Source organism: Mesocricetus auratus, unplaced genomic scaffold, assembly GCF_017639785.1.
Source record: "Mesocricetus auratus isolate SY011 unplaced genomic scaffold, BCM_Maur_2.0 Super-Scaffold_100010, whole genome shotgun sequence".
NCBI lineage: Eukaryota > Metazoa > Chordata > Mammalia > Rodentia > Cricetidae > Mesocricetus > Mesocricetus auratus.
Window position 1 is genome coordinate 41,180,800 of NW_024429194.1, and position 26,784 is coordinate 41,207,583.

The 26,784-nt window shown below is 40.5% G+C and overlaps 2 protein-coding genes across 6 annotated transcripts in view; both read left to right on the top strand.

Moving 5' to 3' along the window:
• Positions 1–8,081, top strand: part of Acadl (acyl-CoA dehydrogenase long chain) — a 36,096-nt gene extending 28,015 nt beyond the window's left edge. Inside the window, exons 9-11 of the mRNA XM_005070545.4 lie at positions 1,309–1,436; positions 2,679–2,765; positions 7,400–8,081. Of these exons, the coding sequence (XP_005070602.1) occupies positions 1,309–1,436; positions 2,679–2,765; positions 7,400–7,493 (309 nt within the window). The 3' untranslated portion in view covers positions 7,494–8,081. The remainder of the gene's footprint in view (positions 1–1,308; positions 1,437–2,678; positions 2,766–7,399) is intronic.
• Positions 8,082–21,386: 13,305 nt separating this feature from the next.
• Positions 21,387–26,784, top strand: part of Kansl1l (KAT8 regulatory NSL complex subunit 1 like) — a 90,317-nt gene continuing 84,919 nt past the window's right edge. For 3 of the 5 annotated variants that reach the window (XM_005070546.4, XM_021227408.2, XM_021227409.2), the window contains exon 1: positions 21,387–21,573. The gene's annotated coding sequence lies outside the window, so the exon portion shown is untranslated. The remainder of the gene's footprint in view (positions 21,574–26,784) is intronic. The other 2 variants (XM_005070548.4, XM_013113725.3) reach the window with 1 other exon arrangement.

Sequence of the window (26,784 nt, forward strand, 5' to 3'; positions counted from 1 at the left end):
ACAAGAAGACACTTGGTTTCATCAACACAAGAGTTGATACATTCATGAGTCATCTGTCCCTCAGAGCCCCCACTCCATCTTACTTACTCAGCTGTCTCCTGGTCCCGCCATTGTTCTGTTCCTATTCTTGGTTTTTCAACAATGAAAAATACCAGAATTGTACCTGGCATTGCACTAGTCACATTGAACATTCAGCTTTATGCTTTGAAAGCTGCCACAGCTACAAGTGTAGAAATAGATCCAACAGCTGCTGAGGGACTGTTCCCACAACCTCCATTGGGAACTCAAGCCTGCCTTTGGACCCTGAAATATAAGGTTAATTTCTAGGTTTTCAGTGCAGCCTCCACGGGTGTGCCTGCCATTGGCCACAATGGATCTCCCGTACACCTACAGCAGCATGATCAAATTATAACTTCCTCAAGTAATTGAGTGACAAGCAGCTGGCCACAGATGAGCCTCAGGTCTCAGTTAGAATAGGATGTGCTTTTGGGAACTCTACCCAAGTCCAAGCCTGAAGGATCAAGTTTAAGAGCTGGTGCCAGCGTGATCGGATGTAGACTCAGAACTCAGGGTGTGAGAGCCAAGAAACAGTGAAATAGAATGGGACTGAAGGAAGACCAATGAGGAACAATTGAAATGGGCTAAATAGAGTGATCTCCAAGCTCACCGTTGGCTGTCTGTGGACAGCAGGAGAGGGTAGACTCGTCATTAGTACCACTTGCAAATAAGACCATTCAGAACTAGTTGGAGGGTACATGAGACTCTTCATTGGTCTCTACCTATTTCCTTTCCATTATTAGTACTGCGATTACTAACCTAATAAATTCGATGATGTGTATGTAATTAGATAAATCCATCTTTCCCCTCTATCACGTTATTTTATTATTTTACTTTAAGCCAAAGGGGCACAGTAGGGAAAAGCATATCCTTAGTTTCATGAATACACAGTAAATGTTGTTTAACCTCCAGAGGAAATAGGTGTTTTAGCAGCTGTATGTGATGGCTTCTGCCACAAGATGGTGCTCACACATTAAATCCTGATGTTTGTTAAGCAGTTCCCTTTAAACCGTGGCTGGCACTTACCTTTTTTCACATCATTTGCTACAGCTTTTTAAAATGCTAAGATACAGGGGTTTTCTGTCTTTTTTTTTTTTTTCATTAAGGTTAACATGTGCCATTTTATTGGAAGAAAACGCCCATAGTTCCAGTTATGTTTTGCTTTAAATTTTTCTTATTATGTAACCATTTGAGGTGCTGAGTTGAAATCTGTACTTTTAACATTCTCTCCCCACCCCCTTTTATCTCAAGACGGTGCAGCATAAACTAGCAGAATTAAAAACAAACATATGTGTAACGAGAGCTTTTGTGGACAGCTGTCTGCAGTTGCACGAAGAAAAACGTCTGGACTCTGGCTCAGCTTCCATGGCAAAATATTGGTATGTACATTACTGTAATTAAAACGCGGTGTTTGTTCAGATGGCCATGGCATGTTGCCAGCCTTTAAACTCAACCTTGAAGGTGTTAAAGGAAGAAGTCTGTAAGTGAAAAGTAGTATTAAAAAAAATCTGGAAAGTCCCATTGGGTTTGTTTATAATGTCCTAAAAATTACTTGGGTTGGTATGTAACTCATAACTTGCTATTAAAAGTAAAATATTAAGAACCTGAAGTAGGATCAGTTAGTACTTCATTCAAATGATAGGTTTAATTTCAAATTATCTAAAGAATGGCAACAAAATGAGACAGAAAGAATAGAAGGATAAAGTTTTAAGTCTTGCAGTGTTGTGTTCCCTTAAATAACTCCAATTGAATTTAATTCTCTGGGGACAGCTTTATGTTATCCCAGGAATCTTTAGGGTGGATAGAATGTGATTGTTTTCTACATCTAAGGAAAATACTGAAGTATGACTGTCTGGCCAAGGTCCTATTGAGTTTAGATAAACTTTTGCCTTTGAGTTAAAGATGATTAACAGTGGTGTCAAAGGTGAACTTGACAACAGACCCCTGTAAAGTTCTTATGTGTTTTAAGATGCAAGTGTGGTTTAAATCAGATGGTGGAATGGGGATTGATTTCCTTAAAGAAGGAAGAAAACAAACCAAACCCATTTCATCTCCCTAGCCCAAAAGCAGCCTAGAAAAATTTCCCATTGTTATTTATTAACTCAGTTTCAGTTCAGTCATTACTAGACAAGGGAAATATGCAGAATGGTGCTTCCTGTAATGATTTTATAATGATCAGATTATGAGATTAAAAAGTAATGTGAAATTAATGTGAACTTACACTGCAGGCTGAGGAGAGACATTTTACATTTATGACAAGTTCTTTGGCTTATGGGAAAAGGTATAGAAAAGAATTTTATATATTTTTGGAAAGAGAATTTTGCATAGCTAATATTGTTCTTGAACATGTCAGGCTTATGGACACAATGGTGCTGAATATTAAAAGATAGTTTATAAATTGTTGAGTAATGAGAAAGTTTTAAGGCAAGGTTTCATTTATAAAGGGTGGCCTCCTACTCATATGTAACAAAGGCAAGCCTTGAACTTCTGATCCTTCTGCCTCTACCTCCTGAGTGTTGGGTTATAGGCATGTACCTGTGTGGCAGGGGTTTGACCCTAAAGATTTGTGAGTCCTCTACCAACTGAACAATATCTCTTTTTCTGCTTCTTTGATCATTTAGGGCATCTGAATTACAAAACAGTGTCGCTTATGACTGTGTGCAACTCCATGGAGGCTGGGGATACATGTGGGAGTATCCGATTTCAAAGTAAGTATAGGGGCTCTGTAATCTTTTTTCTCTCCCTCCCATCCCTTCCCCTCCTCTCAGGGTCCTGTTGTATAACTCTGTCTGACCAGGTTGGCCTCAGACTCACATAGCTCTACCTGCCTCTGCCTCAAGTGCTGACATTAATGGTTGTACCACCACCACACCCAGTCTATGATGCTTTGGTTTCTTTATTTTAAAAATTGTGTGTGTGTTTTTTAATTAAAAAGATTTTTCATATAATATAGTCTAATTACAGTTTCCTTTTCTTTCCTCCCACATCCTCCCCATCTCCTCACCACTCAAACACTCAAACCCACACCCTTTCTTTCTTGATTTCCTTAGTGGAAACTTTTCTTTTCTTTCTTTCCTTTTTTTTTTTTTTTTGAGACAGGTTTCACTGTGTAGCCCAGGCTGTCTTAAAACTCACTCTGTAGACCAGACTGACCTTGAACTCACAGAGATCCACCAATCTCTGCCTCCTGAGTGCTGGGATTAAAAGTGTGTGCCACCACCATCTGGCTGAAAGGAAATTTTCTTTACTGTACCTTACATGACAAATATACAGGGAAAGTTTATCTAAAGTCTGCACTTTCAGTGAATAATACATTTATGCAAAAAGAATTGGCTTTATTTTATTAGCTTTTCATTAGGATTTTTTAAAAAAGTAAATAAAGAGTTCAGCATACCTTTAAATATGATGCTTGGATTTAAAAGATACCATTGAAAATCATTCCCCCTTTCTGTCTGTCTCTGACTCTCTGTCTCCAAGCCCCGCCCCCCCCACAATATACTCCTACATTGCTTACTTTTCTTATTGGTGTGATAAAATACTCTGACAAAAGCATCTGAAGGGAGAGAAGGGTTGATTTCGGCTCACAGTTTCAAGGTGTACCCATCAGAGTGGGAGCGTCATTGCTGCAGGAGCTTCAGAGGGTGTAGAGGGAGGTTCTGTCCCACCTGGTTCCACGGCTGTGCAGTCCCAAATAAACACACAGAGGCTTATACTAGTTATAAGCTGTTTGGTCAAAGACTTAGGCTTCTTACTGGCCAGCTCTCTCTTAATTATTAACCCATTTCTGTAAACTATGTATTGCCATGAGTCTGTGGCTTTCCTGTAATGTTCTGGTATGTTACTCCGTTGGTGTCTACATGGTGTCTCCTTCAAGACTCTTTTTCTGTCCCTCTTCCCAGCATTCCTAGTCTGGTAGCCCTGCCTATTCTTCCTGCCTGACTACTGGCCAGTCACCATTTATTCACCAACCAATAAGAGAAACATATATTCACAGCATACAGAAGGATATCCCGCATCAAGTAGGTGGTCAGGTCGAACCTGCATTTAGGAAGCAGGGGATGAAGGATGCTACTGCTCAGCTGATAGCTTCTTCTGTACGTGGTCCAGGACCCAAGCCCAGGGAATGGTGTCACCATACTTTAGAGTGAGTCTTCCAAGAGGCTGACCTAATCCAAATAATCCCTCACTGTTACACCTGGAAGCTTGTGTCTTAGATGTTTCCAGATTTTGTCAAGTTGATAATCAGAATTGACCATTATAGGAATTGAACTCAGTCAGTGCACATGTTGGACAAGCAACTTAACACTGACCACCATCTGTAGCTACTTTTTAAAAAACAACAAAATAGCAACACAGAATGATTCCATTGCATAGTAGAAGGATTCGCATATCATGCCTTAAGTATCTTGCTTGAAAAATAACAGCCTTTTTTCTGAATGCGATTTTTATCTTCAAGAAAAATGGAGGTGCTTCTTTTTAATGGGTCAGACATGAATAGAAACAGGAGTTAAAGAATGTCTTCTCCATGTGTCTCCCTTTGTTGCTCCCTTTTCCTTCTCATGGTCTCTTGCCTCTCCTTTGCTTTCCCTTGTCTCCTTAGAATATATTTTTCCTCATACTTAACAGTATATTCAGTTTATAAAAAAAGCCCAAGGAATTTTTTTGATGAATATACATACATGCCCAATTTAGTTCTGAATCTGAGAGTAGGAATGCTGCTATAGGCTCCTAATACTTGCCCTAATGTTTTACCTAGATATCTTTATATAGCTAGAAAAATGGTCAAACGAATGCCTAGTCACAGTGTTAGCCTGACACATCTGAACTTCTAACAAGCCTACGTGGAGGTATCCCTTATGTTTCTAATCCTTATTGAGGAACATGAACTTTTTATTGCTGTTTGATTAAGAACAGAAGTTCCTGCATAGGTATAACTTGCTAATTCCATAGTCACCACACCGTTTATTAGCTTTACTTACTGGGTGTCTGTAGTTTATAACTTTACAAAACTCAGTATTAATCAGATGTTTTTTTTCTCTTTGAGAGATCATAAGCATGAAATTGTTTTTTCCAAATAAATCATCTGACTTAGACTTTGGTTTATCCTTTCCAGAACTACTTCAGGTAGACCTTAGTTGTAGCAGAACTTCCTTTTTAGATCCTGTACAGTCATGAACTAGAAGTGAGGTTTTGAATTATGATAGCCCAAAGGTTATCATCACTGGGATTTCCTGTGCATTTTTGTTTTCTCAGCACTCATCCATCCTATGTATAAGAGGGCTTTGTGGGTGACATGACCATGGTTGTTAATCTGTGAGCTTAAGCTCTTGTGTTGGCTCAGTGTCTGTGTGGCTCAATTTATGTTCTAAGAAAGGCATGCCAAGGGAAGAGGGGTCCACTACCTTGTTTATAATGTGCCATAAGCTGGGGTGGCGCTTTCTCAGAGTCCACTGCTTTAAGTCAGTAGCACCAAGATGTAGGGATTGATGACTTACAATTTCTGCTTTCAGTTTGGGAGACTTGAGCTCCTTTAAGAAATAATAACCACCGTTCTTGCCTGGCTTGCCAGTTCAAAGAGTATGTGGGTCTTTATCTAGGAAGCTCTTTCCTTCCCCCCAAAGATGTGGGAAGTTCTGATAGCACAAAAGCCAACTGCGCATTAGACAGCATGTGGCTATCGTGTACAGACTGAAGAAATCAATTTGGGACTCACACCTGCCCCAGATTAAGCTACATTATTAGTCTAGGGGTGGGGTGGGGAGAAAGTGATAGATAAGTTATTGAGTCTTGACCTTATAGGTAAAAGGTGTTTTGTTCCCTTTTACAATTTTTAGCTAGCTAATTCTTGGCCTGTGACTTGATTTTAGTTTTATTCATTGGGTTTAGCTTTAGACCCTTGAAGATCTCTTAGCCATTCTAGGGTAGAGACGCTGAGACAGAAGACTTCACTGCAGTTAAACATTTTCTCTACTGCCTTTTTCTGTTAATCTTAGTAGAGTAAATTTAATTAGTAACTTATGAAAGGTCTGCTGGTCTGTCATTACATATCTTGGCAGAACTCTTTTAATGGGAAAATAAATACCCAACCCAGCTCAAAAATGTCCTGGAAGTGGTGGGATTGCTCCGGCAGGCTGGAATGCCAGGAAAGTCTTGAGATGATACAAGTACTTGGTTCTGTAGAGAACAACCAAATCTTCCCGGGGCTGGGGATGGACTTTATATATCTCAGAAAGTACTGAGAGTGCTAATTCCCTTATAATGCAGTTCATAGCATAGGTAAATAATAAATGAGGTAACCTGGTAAATGTGGAAAAAAATGTAAGTTCAAAGTTGGTCATATGCTGAGGAATAAGCACATTTTGTCTTAGAAATTAATTAAAGCCCCAATTTTATATTTGAGAAAGAAAGGTCTTTAAATTTTCCTGCCGTGAAAAGTCCAGAGCTCAGTAACTAGCTGCACAGGACCAGGACAATGAAAGCATTGTGACCTAATAAAAGTTCTCTTGCCAAAGGGGTGAGACACCCACATTCTTGTTCCAGCCGGACAGTTATTTGTTATGTCACCAGTAAATGGTAATCATTAATTAACATGCATCAGCCGCTCTAAATCACCTTTTTAGCCTGCAAAGCAGTAATATGTATCCCCATGGACCCCAGAGGGTTAAAGGGAAAGGAGAAGGTGGCTACCACAGCAGTCAAAAGGGAAGGCTGGAGATGTGCGGCTCAGTGTGGAGCTCTCTCTCCCTTATCAAGATCCCGAGTTCAGGCCCTGGATAGTTAGGGTTCTCTGCCAGCATCAGAATGAGACCAACGTGAACTCTAGTTGTGGGTTTATGGCTGTGTATGTCACTTAGGATCTTAATCCCAGCCGTGACAAGAGTGACTTATTAATCATTGCCCACCAGAATAAGCTACTTGTTAACTTTTGGGGAAAAAATAACTTTCTAAAATATCAGGTGGTGGGGTAGTGATGAAATTAAAAGGAATGTCTGGAAATAAGTAATGTATTTGTTTCCTTAAATATAAGATTTCAACTTTCTAGGGAGACTAAAAGACCAGAAATTAAGATGATCTATACATTTCTAAACATAGACTTTTCAGATTGTTGTTATATGTTCAATTTCATAAAATTATGTTAGTGTATCTGTTATTTTGAATTGTAATGTCTTATCTTAATGGCTTTTAGTATACCAACCTAGTATGAAATGCTGTACTAGAAAAACTAGTTATTTATAAGGACCTCTTATTGCTTAGAGCTCCTTAGTTAAATAATTAGTAATTATCCAGAATCTAAAATCTCTACCATGTTTATATGAGTTCCACTCTCTTCTGATTTATCTAGAGCTTATGTGGATGCTCGGGTTCAGCCAATCTACGGTGGTACCAACGAAATAATGAGAGAGCTGATCGCAAGACAGATCGTCAGTGACAGCTAGACATCTGCCTACATCCTGGAATCCTATTACATACGGCTAACCTGGATTCAACTCTACTTGGGATAAAATGTAACCTGGAAAGGGGGAATAGTAATGTTGTTTTATGTATGCTTATTACAGGGAAAGAAAGAAAATATAATTTCAAAGATTAACATGGGAAAAAAAATTTTGAACCCAAAGAGTCTAACGTTAGGCTGTAAAAGGCTTAACCTTTTTTTATACAGTGAACATGGAAGATTTTCTAACTTCACAGCCTTAATGTCTCATTTGTCTTTCAAATTCCGAAGAGCATAAATTGCTTTGATCCTTAAAGTTGAGGCAGACATAATTTTATATCCTTGTAACTTTAAGTAATACTTGAAGACTTTGAAAAGGCAAAATAATTGTAACTCATAGAAAGTCAGTCATTTCAGGTCCTTTTTGCTCCAAGTTCTCTAGAACATTGGTTCCCACCATCTTACCACCTACCCCTTGCTTTTTAAGCAATGAATAGAACCCTCTCTTCAGAAAAGAACAGACTGAACCATATACGGTACACAGAGACACAGTTATGTATCAATTACAAATAAAGTAAAACTTTAAAACAAATTACGTGTTGAATGTGTTTGAGGCACTGAAAACTGAGAACGTGTTCTGATGGGAGACCACATGGGCTGTTAGATAAGACGCATGGGCTTTCAACAGATCCCATTTCAGTTTAATTTGAATAGGAGAATTCAGTAATTCATCATCCTTAAATTCCAGATATTTGGTAGGTATCAGCGCAAAGGCCTTTATTCCTCAACAATGTGATTTATTATAGTTACTAAGTGTTGTGTGTTGTCTATAAACTAGGCCATTAAGAATGTTGGAAAGCAAGTCTGCAATAACCCTTCTACAAACTAGTAGTGATAGAGTTTAAATATTCCATCCAGGCTGAGTATAATAGAAGTAAACATTTAAAGTATGAGTGTAGGAAAATCATGTTTGAGACATATGTAATTATTATGCAAAACAAAATCATTAGTTTATAAACTGACATTTAAATGTTTTAATCCATTTTATGTACATTGGTGTTCTATCTGCATGTATGTCTATGTGAGGATGCCAGATCCCCTGAAACTGGAGCTACAGACTGTTGTGAGTTGCATGTGGGTGCTGGGAATTGAACCAGGGTGGTCCTCTGAAAGAGCAGCCAGTGCTCTTAACCACTGAGCCATGTCTCTAGCCCCCAACTGACATTTTAATAGTTTGATTTTTCTGCACATATCGATAATAGTGAAAAGTTTTAAAATGAAAATACATTCTTGTTTGACTTCAAAGCATGTCCACATGACTTCCTACAAATGGGCATAGCAGATGAGAGGTGGACTCTTTTGATATTCCTTTCTTTGTAATTCACAGTTTTGGGTTCTTGAACAGAACCTGGCATGGTTTCCAGCTTAACTCCTTTTATATACACTTACTAACATAAAAAGGGTTCAAATTGTTTTATTTTTTGAGAAAACTTGCTATGTAGCCTTTCCTGATCTGGCAAAGCTACATAGGTCAGGCTGGCGCAGAACTCATGATGATCTGCTTGCCTCTGCTTCTCTGTCCAAGTGCAAGGATTGAAGGCATGTGTCACTAAGCCAGGCTCAAATTCTTCTTTAAAAACACGGATTTATTTTTAGTTATATCTGTGTGTAGATATGTGCATGTTAGTGGATTAGTGTGGGTACCCACAGAGACCAGAATAAGGTATTGGTCCTCTAGAGCTAAAGTTGTGAGTTACTCAGGATAGGTGCTGGGAACTGAACCCTGATCCTCTGCAGAAACAACAAGCACTCAACCACTAAAGTAAATTCTTATTATTCCATTTGCAACTTGCACCTCCCTCCCGCCCATAGGAACTTTTAAAGGGTTTGCTGGAACTCTCCCTTACCCCTTTGCCCTCCTTAAGTCTACAGTGTAGAGGTGGACAGCCCTGGGTTTGAATGAGTTTTCTTCCTTTAAAACTTATAACCTTATTTTTAAAAAGTTCAGAATGTGCTCCTCAGTTTTGCATTTGGTGTTCATGTCTTAAACAGCTCTTCTTTGTGCTCTGTTTGTGTGGCTTCGAGTAGTGTCCCCCAGGGAGGAAATTTATCATCCGAGTCCCATGCAGTGCTGTGTAAGAAACAATAAATAATAACAGAGCTCAAAAGACCAAGCTCGGCAAGCAGAAGGAAGCATTGTTTTGTAAATATTAATAAGGATTTTAAAGGCTTGGTTAATTATGTTTGGAGGCTGAGATTTGTAGGGTCAGAATTACTGCTTTAAAATTCCCCCCTTTCCCTTATTTCCTGATTAGGGTGACATTGCAAACTGCTTTGAGTTGCTATTTTAAGGCAAAAGATTTATATGATCTGAACTGCAGATCTTTACTAACCTAGTAATCTTAGTAGTTTATTGCTGAAAGTATACAATTTCTAGACTTTTTTCCATGTCAGTGTTATTTTTGGAACATACAGCATTTATTTATTTGGAGTCATTGGAAAAATTTGACATTGAGATTGAAACCAACTGCCGGACTGTGTCTACTGCTTTATAATAAATGTTCAAAATTACTGTTATTTCATATGTATATGTACTCTAGAATGCGTATGTAACAAATGAAATTTTTTTTTACATCTAGCCAGAATGCTATTATCATACTGCAGAAACTTAAGTTTCACATATAATTCTAGGATCATTTAAACTTGCCCTGATTATATAAAAAATGCTTTTTGGTGGGGGGTTGTTTAAATTAGGATCTTAACAAGACCTACAAATTCTGTTTGGGAACTGAAGGCATAGGTTAGTGGTTAAGAACAGGTATTGTCTCCTAGACATTTCAGCATTCAAGTTAGATGGTTCACAGCTGCCTGTAACTCTAGCTCCAGGGAATCCAACACTATTCTCTGGTCTACACTGGCACCCATGTGCATAACACACACAAACACACATACACACACACACACAACTTTAAGATTTTCATTTGGTTGTATCAGCCCTTAAATTTTTTGTATTAGAGTTACCCTTATCTCTTTAAAAAATAATGTATATTTTTCCTTTTGTTGTATATGCTGTAAAATTACTTTTTACAACTCTCAGAATTTTAGCATATATAGATTTATTATTTCAGTTCTCAGAGATTTATGCAGCTCTAACTACAACCAGGATACAGAACAGTTTCAGGCCCCGCGTTCAATGTCCCTTGTGCTCTTCATAGTCACTGCTTACCTTTAGCCCCTGGAACACACTGATTTAGTCCTTGTCATCATAGTTCTGTCATTTTGAGACAATGATATAAGAAGAATTATACAGCATGTAACCTTTTGAGAATGTCTTAGAAAACTGCATTTCAGATTCATCCATTTTGCATGACTCAATAGCTTTCTCCTCTTTGGTGTTAAGCAGAATCTCCATATGGGTATACCACAGTTTGTTTATTATTCATCCACTTTGCCAGGAGATCTTGGTTCTGGTTAAAGTTAAACCTAGCTTCTTATTAAGGTTAAATTCCCAGGAGGAAACCGTTGAATTGCATGTATAAAAACACTGCAAACTGTTTTTCCAGAGATTTTTGCCTTTTACCATCTAACCATTCACTTAAAGAGTTCCAATTGCTCTAAATAGTCATCGTTTTATATTATAAAAGGCATATGCTTATGTCTCATTAAAATTTTGATTAAGCCGGGCGATGGTGGCGCACGCCTTTAATCCCAGCACTCAGGAGGCAGAGGCAGGTGGATCTCTGTGAGTTCGAGGCCGGGCTGGACCGACAGCCTCCAAAACAATACAGAGAAACCCTGTCATGTAAAACCAAAAATTTTTTTTGATTAAATTTTATATTATGTACATGGGTGTTTGATCTGTACATATGTCCGTGTACCATGGGTATGTCTGGTCGGCATGGAGGCCAGAAGGGGGCACTGGATTTCCTAGAACTGGAGCTACAGATGGTTGTGCGCTGCCATGTGGGTGCTGGGATCCAAACCTGGTTTGTCTGTAAGAGCAAGAACTGCTGTTAACTGAACCATCTCTCCAGCCTCCTGATGTCTCACAGTTTTCATTTATCATGCTTTTCACTTATCATTTATCCCTGATCCTACTGATGGCAGCACAGCTTTTCTCATGCTCATCTTCCACTGTTTTCTTTGATGAGTTCTCTCAAGTTCTCAAGTCTTTTGCCCATTTGGGGGGTGGGTGTTTTCTTAATGTTGAGCTTGGAGAATTTCTCTATTTTAGGTTTTGGCAAAGTCAGACTGATACCCCCCCACCCCATCCCGTGTGTGTGTGTGTGTGTGTGTGTGTGTGTGTGTGTGTGTGTGTGTGTGCTAGTAGTGAGTATTTTTAGATTCAGATTGTTGCTAGCATAGAAAGAGGAGTAGCTAAAAGTACCATCTTTCAAGTGTCCTTAATGCAGAGTGAACAAAACCAATGGGGTCGGATGACCGTGTTGCTGAAGAGCCCTTCCCCAACGCTGCTGAGCACTTTATAGGCAGGCCTGAAGGGTGTTGAGGCAGGAAGTCCTCACAAGTGAGACAATGAGAAAGTGTTTGGGGATAGTCTCCTTGGTGCAGAGGCAAGCCATGAAGAACTGCTTTGCTCTGTTCCAGGGGAATCACAGGACAGTCTGCTGATCCGGCTGCTGTGCAGGCCTGGCTTGTGGGGAAATGAGCAGGGTCTCTGAGCTCAGGCTCATGCTGTTCCCTATAGATGATCCCCTGTCAGATACGTGACTTGTAGCTGGCCTTTTCATTTTTTCACCATTTACTTAACACAAAAAGTTCTTAATGTTTGAATTTTGATCATTTTTTTCTTTCTTACATCCTATATTTGCTATCATGTCTAAAAACTCTTTACTGAAAACCTAGGCTATTCAATTTTTCTACATTTTTCTTAGAATTTTATTGTATTAGTTATTTAGATCTGTGCTCATTCAATGATCTTATATAAGGTGTGAGCTTTATCTTCTAACATTTTCTTCAGCCTCTGTTTAAGTGTTGCAGTGTTAACTGTTGGAAGAGTGTCTTTGATGACTGAACTGCTTCTTGCACCTTGGTTACTAACCAACTGACCATGTTTATCTGGGTCTGTTTGTGGGCCCTGTTCTGTTGCAGTGATCTGTGACTGTCATTCCTTTGCTGCTGTCCTGAGTTCAGTAGCTTTTAGACAGTTTTAAAATTAGATGGTGGAATTTTCCTAGCTTTGTTTTCTTCAAAACTGCTTTGGCTACTCTAATTCTTTTTAAACCCTATGTACATTTTTAATGTATTTGTCTATATCTTATAAAAATAACCCTGCAGAGCCTTTGTTTGAGGTGAGTTAGGTCTCCAGATTAGTGTAAAGAGAAGTGTCACCTGCTGGGGTCTCCCAGGGAATGAATAGGGGGTCTGTTTATTTAGACTTTCTTCATTCAGCTGCTTTTAGTGTCATGTACATGTTCTGTACGCCTGAATGTAAACACCTTTTTGGAGCAACTACAAATTGCATTGCTGTTTAATTCTCGTTTATAATTATTCATTACCAATGTAACTATTTATCTTGTATCCCCTGGCTTGTTTAACTTAATCCTAGGAGTTACTTTATGTAGATTTCTTTGAATTTCATATATAAACAATAATGTTAAACAGGAATCAATAAGTTATTTTTCTTCTTCTCGATAATTTGTTTCATCTTTCATTCCTTGATTCTCCTATACTTCTTTAAAACGGTAGAGCTTCCCCCTACAGCAGTGAGCAGTAATGAAGTGAGAAGTCAATAGCAACATTTTCATAGTTGTCACAGCTTGGCTCCAAAGTGCAAGATTAAGATACCCATGTCTGGTCTTTGCTCTCAAGATGGTACCTTGAACACCGTGTCCTCTGATGGGGATTAACACAGCATCGTCATATGGCAGAAGGCTAAGGGTGAGCCACTGGTTCTCTCCAGGCCTTTGTAAGAACACTAACCTGTCATATTAGGGCCAAACCCTTGCAGCTTCATCACACGGTCTCATCTCTTCATGCTGGTGGATCAGCCAGGAGATGTCAGCATGGATTTAGGGAGCACGACACATTCAAACTGTAGTTCTGATGACAGTGAATTTTAAACATCGGGCCATCCTTATATCCGTGAGTTTGACGCTATGTGGTTATTTTTTATTCTTTTTAAATATTCTCTGATAACTTGAGAATTGTGTCAGTTCACAATGAAGTTGTATGGTTTTTTTGGTTTTGGGTTTGTAGTTTTCTTTTTGTACTGTTCCTTTTTTTCAGTATGTATTATTACCTTTTTTTGGTTTTATCAAGGCAATACTGGTATCAAAATGAGTTAGGTCTCATTTTCCCCATTCCTTCATAAAGTTGACTTGTTAGGAACCAAAAAAAATGAGTTCATTTGTTTTGTAGACTATCCATCATTATTGATTTACCTCACTGACCTTTCATAATGGTTTGTTATCCCATCTTCTCTAGTTCCTGTAAACTGAAAGAGGTAGGGGCTCAGTTAGACTCAGGCTCAACCCTTGCCCCAGATAACTTAATAAGCAGTACTGTAGATACTTTTGTCATGCCAGCTTATCAGAAACATGCATAGTTTCTCAGTGATCCTCAAACTGATCAAGGAGTTCAGATAGTGTATAAAGTATCCTAAGTTTTACCAAGTGCCTTAACATCAATCAATAATTTGTAATTTTTATTAGTAATTGAAATTGCTTTTATTTTTTCTTTTATATTCCTTAACTGCATTTCATAGAATTTTCTTAAGTGTTTGCTTGATCTGTGTGTCTGTCAGGACTCACAGAGATCAGAAGCTGAGATGCAGACCTTCAAGAGATGTACTGAGAAGTAACTCTGATTACACACAAAAGGGAAAGGAATTCGAACTAGACAGGATGAACAGAGCCCTTAACCATGAAGTGCACTGGGCAAATCTTGCCTAGTTTCCAAAAGGAAGCTACATGGTTGGCTGCCTATTAGAGAGTCCCAGGATTGGACAGAAATAACCCAGTCACTCTGGTTAGCTTCCTTGCTCAGCCACTGTCCTAGAGAAGCCTGGTCCTAAAAGTTGTTGTAAAGCTGGGTGTGGTGGTGCATGCCTGTGGTCTAGCTCTGAGGGGGGGAGGCAGAGCCTGGAAGGTCACAAGTTTGAGGCCAGCCTGGTTTACATAGCAAGTTTCAGTCCAGCCTGTGAAATCCTGTTACAAAAAAAGTTGACAAGGATCCCACAAGTGACATGTTGACCCAGTCTCTGTCTTTCTGTCTCTCTCTCTGTCTGTCTCTCATACACACACACACACACTCTGAATATTTATTTACTCAACATTTCATACATCTATACAATGTATCTTTGCATCTAATCTAAATGCCCGTTTCCCCCCCAGTGCTGCCCCCCCCACCTCATACCATCTTTTAAAAATAACCCACTGAGTCCAGTTAGTGCTGCCTGCATTGGACAGGTGTAAAATCATCTACTGGGGCATGAGTGCCAGGCAGCAGCCATAACCCTAAAGAAAAGTGACTCCTTCCCCAGCTTCCAGTAACTGCCAATAGCTCCTTAGGGTTTTTGTTTATCTGTTTGCTTGAAACTAGTTTTGCTGTATAACCCAAACCAGCCTTGAACTTGTGGTCCTCCTGTCTCAGCCTGCAGAGGGCTAGGATTACAGATATACCCTGCCACAACTGGCCCCATTGTTTTTTTAAATCCCTACTTTAATGCAATTGTTACTAGATCACAATAGACAGCTGTGTTGCCCATGCAGGCATCAAGGCCAGAATCCTCCCTCAGCCTCCAGTCTGCTAGGATTACATGTGTTTGCCATTATATCTGACATATCTGACATTTAAATGTCAGATATAATGCCAAATCATTTTCTGAAGGAGTATCTAAAAGTTGTGTATACATGGATGCTACATTCTGAGTTACAATTTATAAATAAGTGACCCAAAAATAATCGACCTTTTAATTTCCTTTGATAATGTGTTGTAGCAACTTTTAATGGTAATGATTCATTTTAGAATTTGTAAGAATGCATGGGTTTTGGAATTTTTTACAAGATTTTTACTGTATAGACTTTGCTGTCCTATAACTGGCTAGTAGAACACTAAAACTCACAAAAATGTGTGTGCTGCAGCCTCCCAAGTCTTGTGATTAAAGGTACACACCGCCATGCCTGGCTGAATTTTTGAAATTTTAATGAACATCCGTTAACTGTAGTCATTATTCTCTTTAATGTATGCGTTATTTATTCTTAAACCAGTAAGAGCAGCTTTAAGGCTTAGCACGCTTGGAAGGTGGGGTGTAGGAGGGTCAAGAGTTAAAAAGCTAGTCTGAGCTACATAGCTAGTTCAGGGCCAGCTTGGAAGACATGAGAGCATGTCTTAAAATAAGAAAGGGGGGTCTCTTAGAAAACTGCTCTTGTTTTTCTACTTATTATGAACATGCCAGACACATTAAAAAGTGCAGAGCAACATTAATGAACCACATGTGTCACCAGTCTTTGACAGTTGTCAGCTGGACCAATTTTATATTCCCCACTCTTATAGCTTATTTAAAGATAAATACCAGATGTCAGGTAATTCTGAGGAACATTGTCACGACTCATTATTTGTGAAAGTACCTTCTATCTGGCACGACAGCAACCCCTCTACTGTCCCACAGTCCCTGCACTGGAGCTGTATCGAATTTCCAGAATTCACCTTATTTATTTAGTACAAGTCTTCCAGCTTCAAGGTCCACTTCATGCAACGCCCCCTGGAAACTGTCTTGTTATCAAAAGTTATACTCTGTCTTAAGTATTTTTCTCTTAAGCCACACCCACTACAAATTCACCTTACCATATTGCAAAGTAGGTTATGCTAGATAGGTATTTTCTCTTGCCAAAAACAAAGCCCAAATCAAACTTAGCTTAAATAAGGAAGGGCTCACAGAACTGGAACGGCAGAGCGAGGGCAGGCTCAGCACTGTTTGAACACCTTAACTTGGACATCAGGAACCCACTCTACCAGCTGGAGACCATTGTCCAACCCACAAGAATTTCCTCCTGAAAAACAAGGCCTATTTGTGGGAGGAGGAAAGGTATTTGGACTGCTATACTTGCACCTCTTGGGCTCCCTTGCTACTATACATGTTTACATGATAAATGTACAGAATTTTTGCTACACCTTAAGGAGAGACATTGAAGCCTTTGTGACTCCTGTTCTTTCAGGTACCTGGGAAATGGGCAGCAATGATGGGAAAGTAGCGGGTATCTGGGACCACGAGCGCTTTGAGAACGGATGAAGATAGCAGAAGCTGCACCATTGTTGGGCCAGTGGTGCTATTAGATTAGCTATGGAGCTCTTAGTTCATGTCCCTGGCTCTTAAAATGGACCATTTGCTTATGTATTGAGGAAATAAACCTAGACTAGAGGCCTGTGATTCCAGCTACTCTGGGAGGCTGAGGAAGGAGAATGGCAAGTTCACCATCTGCCTAGGTGATGTGAGTTCAACACCATCCTGGGAAACTTAAAGCCCATCTCAAAGAAAACACAATAAAACAAAATAGAAAAAGAGGGTGAGAAGGACCTCAAGTAGTGGGGTATACTGGCATGATCGATGTTCTAGGTTTAATCCCTGGTACTGTTGCTCCCCACTCTGCCCTGGAAAAGTACTGTTCTTTTTTGTCTTTTTTTTTCCAGACAGGGTTCCTCTGTATTGTTTTGGAGGTTGTCCTGGAACTCACTCTGTAGGCTAGGCTGGCCTTGAACTCACAGTGATTCACCTGCCTCTGCCTCCCAAGTGCTGGGATTAAAGGCATGTGCCTCCAAAGCCCAGCCTAAAGCATTGTGTTTTTATTCTAAGGACTGAATACAGGGCTAGTGTTGCTAGGCATGTGGATCTCGGGCTTTCTGATGTACACAACCTATCTTTTCCTAATACAGAGTAGCTTTCAACTTATGGGCTAGAAACGCCTTGAGATTTGTGTCCATTTTCATCAAGGAGAGTCTAGTGAAGTGCAATCTTTAAATATAGTATCACTGTATTTAACTGTTTTCATGAATTTTGCACTCATTCTACCAGGATCAAGACACAAAACATTTTCCGCACCCCTCTCTCCGACCCCAGTCACTTCTTCCCAGCTCAGCAACTGTCCGTCTGCTTTCTGTCACTGCGGGTCACACGTGTCTTCCCAGAGACTTACATAAATGGGGATCGTGCACTATTTACTCTCTTTTGTGTCTGGCTTCTTTCATTCTGCATTCTGCTTAGGATGCACCCATGGATGAAAATGTCATAATGAAACCTAGTATTTTGTATGCTCACTTGAAAAAACAAAGACTCAGGATCTGGGAGGAGTTGGGGGAGTTGAAAGAATATGATAAAACATCATATGAAAAAACTTTAAGAAGCACTTAGGGTTATTTCACAGTGGCATTTCATAATAGAAGATATGGACATGCCACAACTTGCTTATCCTTTTACAGACGGTGTATTTTACAGTTGCTTCCCATTTAGAGTCTGCTGTAGATAAAGGTGATACATTTATAAGCAACGGGAATTATTTTTTATTCTCCTACCTCTGTGGGCCAGTATTGTCTTTTCTTGTACCCAGTCCTGGTTCCTATTTGTTGCATACACCCTAACCTTTTCATCTATAAATATTGGCTAGTCAAAACTTAATCTAACCTGAGGAAGAATTCTGTTTACGGCCTTACATACACCTGCATTAATCATAAATATATGGATGTCTATAGGATAGTGAAAGACAGTTGGTTCTGGCACAGAAATATAAGAACAGTAATAAACTCCCATATACTTTCTATTCTCTGACAGTTGTTCAGGAAGGCTAGCTTTGGATCCAGTCAAAACTGTGTAAATCCAAGACTGGTAACTTAATTACTGTAGCTATCTTTATTCTTGGATGTCACTGAGCTTAAATTTTTTAACCCAGGAAATTAATAGAGAACTGCAGAATGTAAGAATTAAATGTTCGTCTATTTAACATTTGTTGAGAACCATGTCCTAAGATCTGGGGTGTTCAGCCTTGAACAAAATGGCCTGAACTTACAGAGCTTATTTATATTCTAGAACAGGGAGAGCAAAAATAAAAGTCTGCGTTATGTTGCATGGTAAGGTGCTATAAAGAAACAGAGCAGAGAAGGAGACACAAAAGGCTGTGCCTGTAATTCATTCTTGGCTGAGTTGCTTGAAGCCAGGCGTTGATCTCTATCTCTAGCATTTATCACAGTGTCAGCTGGACCTTAAGTGCTGCCGTAGTGTTTCCGAGTGGAAGTGACTGAGCGAATGCCGGCGCTGAAGTTTATCTCATGAAATCATGGTAATACCGCTTACCTGGGTGTTTTTACAGGCTTCCAGTCAGGTCATAATTATGTCAGCAAGAACCGTGCCCTTCTCTTTGCCCTTGCTGCATCTTTAGCTCTCTCTCTCTCTCTCTCTCTCTCTCTCTCTCTCTCTCTCTCTCTCTCTCTCTCTCTCTCTCCCTCAAACCAATAATATAGATTTCTTGGGAACCAGAATTCTTTTAATGTATTTTTAAAATAATAGATCCTTGATTTTTTTTAAGATTACATGAATTGTTTTAAGATTTTGCTAAGTATGTAAAATAGGAAAACATCTGGCAAATGAGTCTATCAATTTTTAGAATTCTATGGGGTCTGGAAAGCTGGTGTGTTTATGCTACATAAAACAGAAGTATGTTTTAGAATAGTATTCAGTGTCGAGGGACAATGTTCTTAATGTGTAGTTAAGTGGGGGGTTAGCGCCATTTCATAAACTACAGACAGCAATTAGTTTATGAGTTACAAAACAGGCTACAGAAGTTACTGACTTTTCTTCCTTGTGTTTTTAAGAAAGTATATTTCAAATCCATGGCATTAAATATCCTCTCATTTTATTACTTTTGAAGTATCATAAAATTGAATATAAAGGGAAGAGGAAAATACATGATTGTTTCATAGACTGGAATATTTATGTAAGGTTTACAAATCCGGCAGACTGAGGCTAGCTAAAAGATAAAAGAATTAACCTTGAGTATTGGAAAACAGCCTACTTCCTACTATGTTTGATGACTGAATTAGGCAATATATTGAAAGCCTTGTTATGTTTTTATCTGTATTTTGCAAAGCTTACTAAACTTTGCAAAGGCAGGGACTTTATTTACTGCTGTATCTCCTCTATGACACCATAACATGTTTTCAACATACATTTCGTTAACTTACTTTGCTTTGGTAATAAACAATTACCTTACAGGAGATAACTGTACCTCAAGTAATTTTATAGGTCTACAATTACCTCCATTTTAAATTTGAATTCCTTGCCATTCATAAGTATGTTATAAATTGAACCCAGCCCCCCCCCAATAATGCCAGGCAAGCACTCTTTTGCTGTGGCACATTCCTAGGCCTTTTCATGATTTACCAGTGTAGTTGACAATGTTGTTTTCTTTTCTAATAATATAATGCACATTACCTCCCCTTAAAGATATTATTTCCTGAGTTAGTGATGGCTCCTACCCTTTTTTGAAGTCTTTAAAATGAATGTCCAGTTGAATCCAAGATCTTAGAACTGCTCTAACACCTTTGACTTCTCAAACTGCTACTATTTTCCACCATGCAAATTTGTGTGTGCTTTGAGACAGTATACAGCCATGGTTATCCTGGAACTCACCATGTAGATCAGGTTGACCCACCTCTGCCTAGGATTAAAAGCATGTGCTCTAACCCAGGTTCCACCACATACTTTACTCATTTTCTGTTTCCATACTCAGGGACTATGACAGCCCTTTAAATATGACAAATATCCAGGAGGTATTTAATTTTTCCTCCAACACAGCATTAGTTCATGATTTTTTGTTCATTTTAATATTTCCTGAAATACCTCTCTTGACCTGTGCTGAGCATTTATTGTTTTCAGTAGTTTTTATAACTATTTACCCCACTGCAGACCGTTTATCCTAAAAATTATTTCAACTATGTGTCTTGACGTACTAGAAAGAGAAGTAGTGGTTAATTTTCCAATTCCAGTAATGTCTAAGTATTACTTCCTGATGACTTCAATTTTTCTGAATTGATCTTCCGTGATCCCTTCCAACTAAATAAGTAGAAATAATGATAAATCTGGATCTAAAATTTTAGTGCCCTCCACTGCCTGCGAAAATCTGCTTAGCAAAGCTTCTAATCTACTATCTACGTAGCTATATATAGGTTATCATTTTTTTTCTAGAGCGTCAAGTTCAAGCCTGAGGAAATGCCCGAGAGCGTTTAACGGCGAAGCTGCAAACTGAGCCAGGTGCAAGAGTCAAGAGGCGTTTTTGTGTTTCTCTAGTCAACTTTCCATCCCGCTTTTCTGCGCTAAGGCAGAGAAGAGCTAACTGCAGCGCCCCTCATAAACTAAAATGCGTCCAAGGCGGGTTTGTCACCTATTTTACGGTCCGATAGAGTATGACTTGGGATCTGAGACTCTGAGCCCAATACAAGAACAGGCACGGGGCTCAGGGGTCGCGGCAGCTCGCTCGACCTGGCCCGGGTGGACGGGACGCCGAGGATCGCAGAGGAGCTGAGAGCGAGGCGCAGACCCGCGTTCTCCCACCCCGCTGCCCCGTTTTATTTTCGCGACACGGACCTACAGAAACCGCAGCGCGGAGGCGGGAAGTTTCTCCCGGGGATGGAGAGAGCGCGGGGCAGCAGCGGGGCGAACGCACCGGGAGCCAGCTCCGCCGCAGAGTTCGGCCATCGCCCTCAGCTCAGGCCGCTTTCCGAACGCTGCCAGCCGCTTCCGCAGGCCCCGCCCCCGCCGGGGTTTCCCCGCCGCCCGTCTCATTTGCATGGCGCGCCCCTCCCCCGCTGCCATTGGCCGGAGCCGGGCCCCGCCCTCCCCCGCTCCCCCCTCCGTTGTAGGGTTCCGTCCCCCGAGCGCCCGGAGCTGCGGGCAGCGGGCGGACTGTTAAACCGCGGCGGCGGCGTCAGCCGGGGCGGGAGCGGGGCGCGCTCTGGAGACGAGTCGGCGGCGCCCCGGGTGGGGGGAGGCGGGCGGACAGCTAGAGATCGCCTACGGCGGCCCCCACCACGGCCGGACCGAAGGTGCGGCGGCGGAGGGCAGCCAGGCGCCCCAGCAGGCGAGTGGCCGGCGTCGCAGCGGCGGGCAGAGGGGGGTGGGTCTCCTCGGCGGGGGACGGCGGCGGCGCGGGGCGGGAAGAGCGGAGGAGACCGCCGGGGGAACTCGCGGGCTCGGCGTCCGCCGGGCCGTCCCCTTGCACCCCGAATCCTCCTGGCCGTTGGACTCCGGGCCCCGGCACAGGACCGTGCTTTGGGGCAGGGGGTCGGACGGCAGCCAAATTTAAACGGCTAAACCTAACAGCCTTGGCAGTCACGGCGGGAAGGGGAGGGCGGGGCAGGGGGCGGGCCTGGACGCGAGTCACGTGGACGAGGGGCGGGGCTTGGCGAGCCTCCCTTTTGTTTTGGCTGGCGCGTGCGCAGAAGGCGGAACACGTGGCTTTCCCCCCTCCCACTTGGGCCCGCCCCCAGCCGGAGTGGCCGAGCCTCTAGGGCGTGTGTGGGGAAAGCGGCGTGGAACTTAACGCTGGCAGTGCGCCTTAGCAGCAGAGACCTTTCCTTTTATTTATTCTAGGTCGTTATGGGTCTGACCTTTAGAGTTGTTCGGGACGGAAGGGATCTTAGTTGTTTGAACACCTTTGAGTTGTGTTGGCTTCTGGTGCGGAAGCGAGGGCTGGGTTCGGGAAAGAGAAGTAGCGTTTGGTAGGAAGAAATAAACGCTGACCGGGGATGTGTGGTCTTGAACCGCCGGGAAGGAGCTTTGGGCTCTGCTTTGGCAGGAGCGGGCGCTGCGTGCGGGGGCGTACCGAATGGCACGGTTCCCTGCCCTCGCTGTTCCCTTCGCGGACGCGGGGAGACTGGAGTTGTGGCAGTCACCACCTGGTTGGTTTCCCCAAACTTGAGAGCAGTTATGTGCTGGAGAGCCTGAAAAACTGGCCGACGCCTGTAACTTGTTGAACTTCGTGTCTGTAGAAAGGTTTTTGATCCTGATTGGATGAGCACAGCTGGCAGACTAGGCAGGATTTGGGGGTAGGAAAAGTAGCTCTAAAAATAATTCGACAGTGAAGAAGGGGGGAAATCATAAGGTGCAGGTGTGGAACGCAGATTACTTAAGAGGCTAAACACCAGTGCTTGATTTCTGCGGTTTCCAGAGAACTAACTAGCTATTTTCTTGGGCAAGTCACAGCCTTGCTGATGCATCTGTTTCCTCTAGTAAAACGTTTTGTAATATGGTCCTTGCCTTAAAAGAATGTAATGAAGATCACGTGCCCTGTTAGTGACTGTAAATCTTCACATAATGTGTAGCAAAACGTCAGTTTTAACAAAGCCAGCATATATTCGGAATTTTCACAGTAAGCCGTGAATGAGACACAGTTGATTTAGTCCAAATCTGTTGCGTGTAACTCAGGCTGGCCTTGGAACTTGCTGTATAGTTCATGTCCCTTTAGAGCTGAGGCTGAGATCGTGTGCCACCTATCCTAACTATGCCGTAACTTTACTACGTTTGTTTCTCTCCAGACTTTAAAGATCACTGTCAAGGTCTGCCATCACTTCGTAGTTTTGATCTACAGACATTATTGTTACTTCCCTTTCTCAAATAATTTCTTAAATGTGAAACTTATAACCTTGGCCAGTAAATATCACACATTTACAGGTTGTTGGTAATAGATGCCTTTTCAAAAAATAGCTGCTTATTTCATCCATGTTACTATAAAATTACCTGGAAAACTTCGTATTTCTCTGAATTTTTCTATCTATGTGTAATTTTTCTAAACCTAGGGATCATACATTTTCAGTTAATTTTAATTCAGAAACATTAAATATTAAATAATATTCTTTGAAAAAATAATTTTAATATCTGTATACTGTTTCATCAATTAAGTATATTTTAAGTTTTTTTCCTATTGGCAGATTTTTGGGATTTTTCTAATGTTTTGTGTAACTTTTATTATGCAAGTCTTTGAAATTATACATTCCTCGCCCCACCCATTAGATTTGTAAGAGAGAAATTTCTGGGTCAGAGTCGGTTTTGTTTATTTTTTAGGCTCTTGTGACTTCCCCAGCTTGGAAAATGTGGTATTAACTTACTTACGTAGAGGTATGTGCTTCCTGTCACATCTTTGTTCATCACCCAGTACTGTTTATTTATTACTAGGGACATGGATGTGGCATCTATTGCATTTTCTAACTTACTGTTGGGTGTTTGAGAGAAAACTTTCATATTTACCTGTGGCATATCAAATAGTGGATGTACAATAAAGACTTGCCAATTGGTTGCTAATTTTAACTTTTTTTTAAACCTGTGGGAAGTTAGGAAATTGTCTCTTCCTTTTTTGTCTTAGGAAGAGTAGTACATAATTGATAATGTAGACTGATTGAGCCATTTGACTACTTAATTGTTTCTTAAGGCTAGGCCTCATTGATTTTAGTAATTTTTCTTAAAGGTTCCAGTAACTTCCCATTGTCTTAAACATGGCCTAGTCAAAATCTCCATCCTCTCTCTCTGCTTATGCCATTACTTGCGGGGTTCACCCTTTTGCTTATTTATCACTCTTCTAAGGAGCTAGCATGGACATCTCATTTGATCATTCTAATTTCTCTTGCAGACTGTTAGACAATAGGATGGTTAGTGTCTACAGTTTTTATTTCTAATTGTTCTTCACAGCCCACCTGTTTTTGATCTTGATTGAATGGGGCAAGATTTTATGCCTTTCATCTATTCTTGTTTTTTTTTTTTCCCTATTTTTGGCTTTTTGAGGCAGGGTTTCTCTGTGACTTAGGAGGCTGTCCTGGAACTTGCTCATGTAGACCACCAGGCTGGTCTCAAACTCACAGAGATTCACCTGCCTCTGCCTCACAAGTGCTGGGATTAAAGGTGTGTGACACCACCGCCCGGCTTGTCTTTCATCTGTTCTTAGACTCTCTACTACTACAGTACTATAGTAAAGTTTCATATAAAAGATAACTCATAATCTTTCATCTTTTATTCAGTATGTTAAATTTTGAAAGAGAAAGAAGCTATGTAATTTTAAAAATTTTTCCCAGGTTCTCTTAAATGTGTTAAATGGACATTTCACAGACCTTTCTTAGTCATGAAAGATAAAAAAAACACGCTAGTAAAAATGACACCATTATACTTACTAGGTAATAGTATATAGTGAAAACTGAAGATAATTCATGGTGAAATTTTTCATTTGTGTATGTCTGTGTGTGTGTCTGTGTCTGTGTGTGTGTGTGTGACCCGAATCAGCCTGGAAGTCACCCTGTAGTCCAAGCCAGCCTGTAATTTATCTTTTTGTTTCTCTTTCGTGTTGGGATTTTGTTTGGCCACAATGGAAAATTTTAATACCAGATGTTATTTTTATATTTTCAAAAACATTTATATTGATATGTGAATTCAGCTATTTGTAAAAGTGAAAGTTTAATATTTTAAATAATTTATGAACTTTATAGTGTTTCAGGTTTTTTTCTAGCTTTATAATACCCAGAATTCTTAAGTATGCTTTTAGTAGTTCAGAACAAAACAAATCCCAAAACTGTGCATGGTAGTAGGTCATTAATCAGTGTTGAACTGTGTCTTTAAATTGCCAAAATGAATAGACTGAGCAAATGTGTGATAATGCACTTTTAAATGTTATTTCTGCACCCACATTTATGCACACAGGAATAGACTTCATTTAAATTCTTATGAGTCACGCACATACAGCTGAATAGTAATAATTCTGCTTCAAGTATGAGCTGTTTGATCTGTTATGTGGCCACCCAAGTGGCTTTATCTTTAATTGAACGCTTTAGTCTTCAATGAGAATTCCTTTTTAGGCATAGTTTTCAAAGTGGAAGAAGCTCTTGCTTATAAACATCATAGACTACAAAGTGCTGAGCTGACTTTATTCAACTCATGCCAATTACGGCAGAGTTTTCTGTAGCAAACTGAGAATTCCCCTAAAAGAACGTATAAAGGAATAGGGAGGCTGGGTGGTGGTAGCGTACACCTTTAATCAAGAGGCAGAGGTAGGTGGATCTCTGAGTTTGAGGCCAGCCTGGTCTACAAGACTACACAGAGAAACCCTGTCTTGAAAAACCATTAAAAAAAAAAAGAAGGAGACATGTTATATTTTGTATTTATGGCTTTCTTCATAAAATTTTTGATACTTTAAAACATTAAAAAATCATATTTGTACAGCTGAGTGCCATGTGTGGGTTTGTGTATGTGAGTGCGGTGCCAGTGTAGCCAGAAAAGGGTGTCTATCTCCTGTGTAGGATGAATCATAAAAACCCAGAAACAGATACTGGGGTTCAAGCTGAAGATCCGAAAAGCAAAGTAGCCAAGCCACCAGAAAGCTGATACTCTACGAAGGCTTGGGGAGGGAGATCCTGTCCTCAGTGTGGCTGGACACTAACAGACAGAATGTGAGACCCTGCTCCTATCTTACGTACCTCTCTAGTGCTGGGGTTAAAGGCATGAGCTCTGTTTCTCTTTCAGACTGATTCTCATGTGGCCTTGAACTCAACAGAGCTCCATCTGCCTCAGTCTCTCGAGTCCTGGGATTAAAGGTGTGTGCCACCACTGCCCAGCTTCAATGGCTATTGTTAGCTTTGCATACTGATCTCCAGGCAAGCTTTATTAGATCATAAACAATAAACCATCACACTCTTGGGGTTGGAATTACTGGTAATATTGAGCCAGCTTACCTGGAAATTGGAGGATGAACTGAGATCCTCTGCATGAGCAATTTATGTGCTCTTAACTCCTGAGCCATCTCTACAGCCCCAGTTTCTAGTTCTATGAGATAAGAATTCAACCAATATATGAACTCATTCTCCTTAGTGTTTTTGTATTTTTTGTCTTTCGTCTTTATAAGAACACGTTAGAAAATTTGAACTCTTAGTAATGTTTGAAAGCCCAACTTGGCCACTAAGATGGCTCATTTGGTGATGGTGTTTGCCACTGATCTAATGTCTTGAGCTGGGTCCTTGGAACCCAAATAGTGGGAAGAGAGAGCCACCCAATTCTACTAGCTGTCCTCTGACCTCTGCCATTGAAACACTGCCCCATCCCTCCCTCTCACTAAATAAATGTAAAGATAAAAAGAGAGCGTCTCACATTTTGTTAGTTACTTTTCCTTATCATGGGTGAGGTCATATATGTGGAAAAATGATTTGGCCCTGCATTTGGGTTCCTCTTTTTCAAATACTGTTGATATTTTTTTATTTTTATTTTTATTTTTCCAAAACAGTGTTTTGCTGTAACAACTCTGGCTGTCCTGAAACTC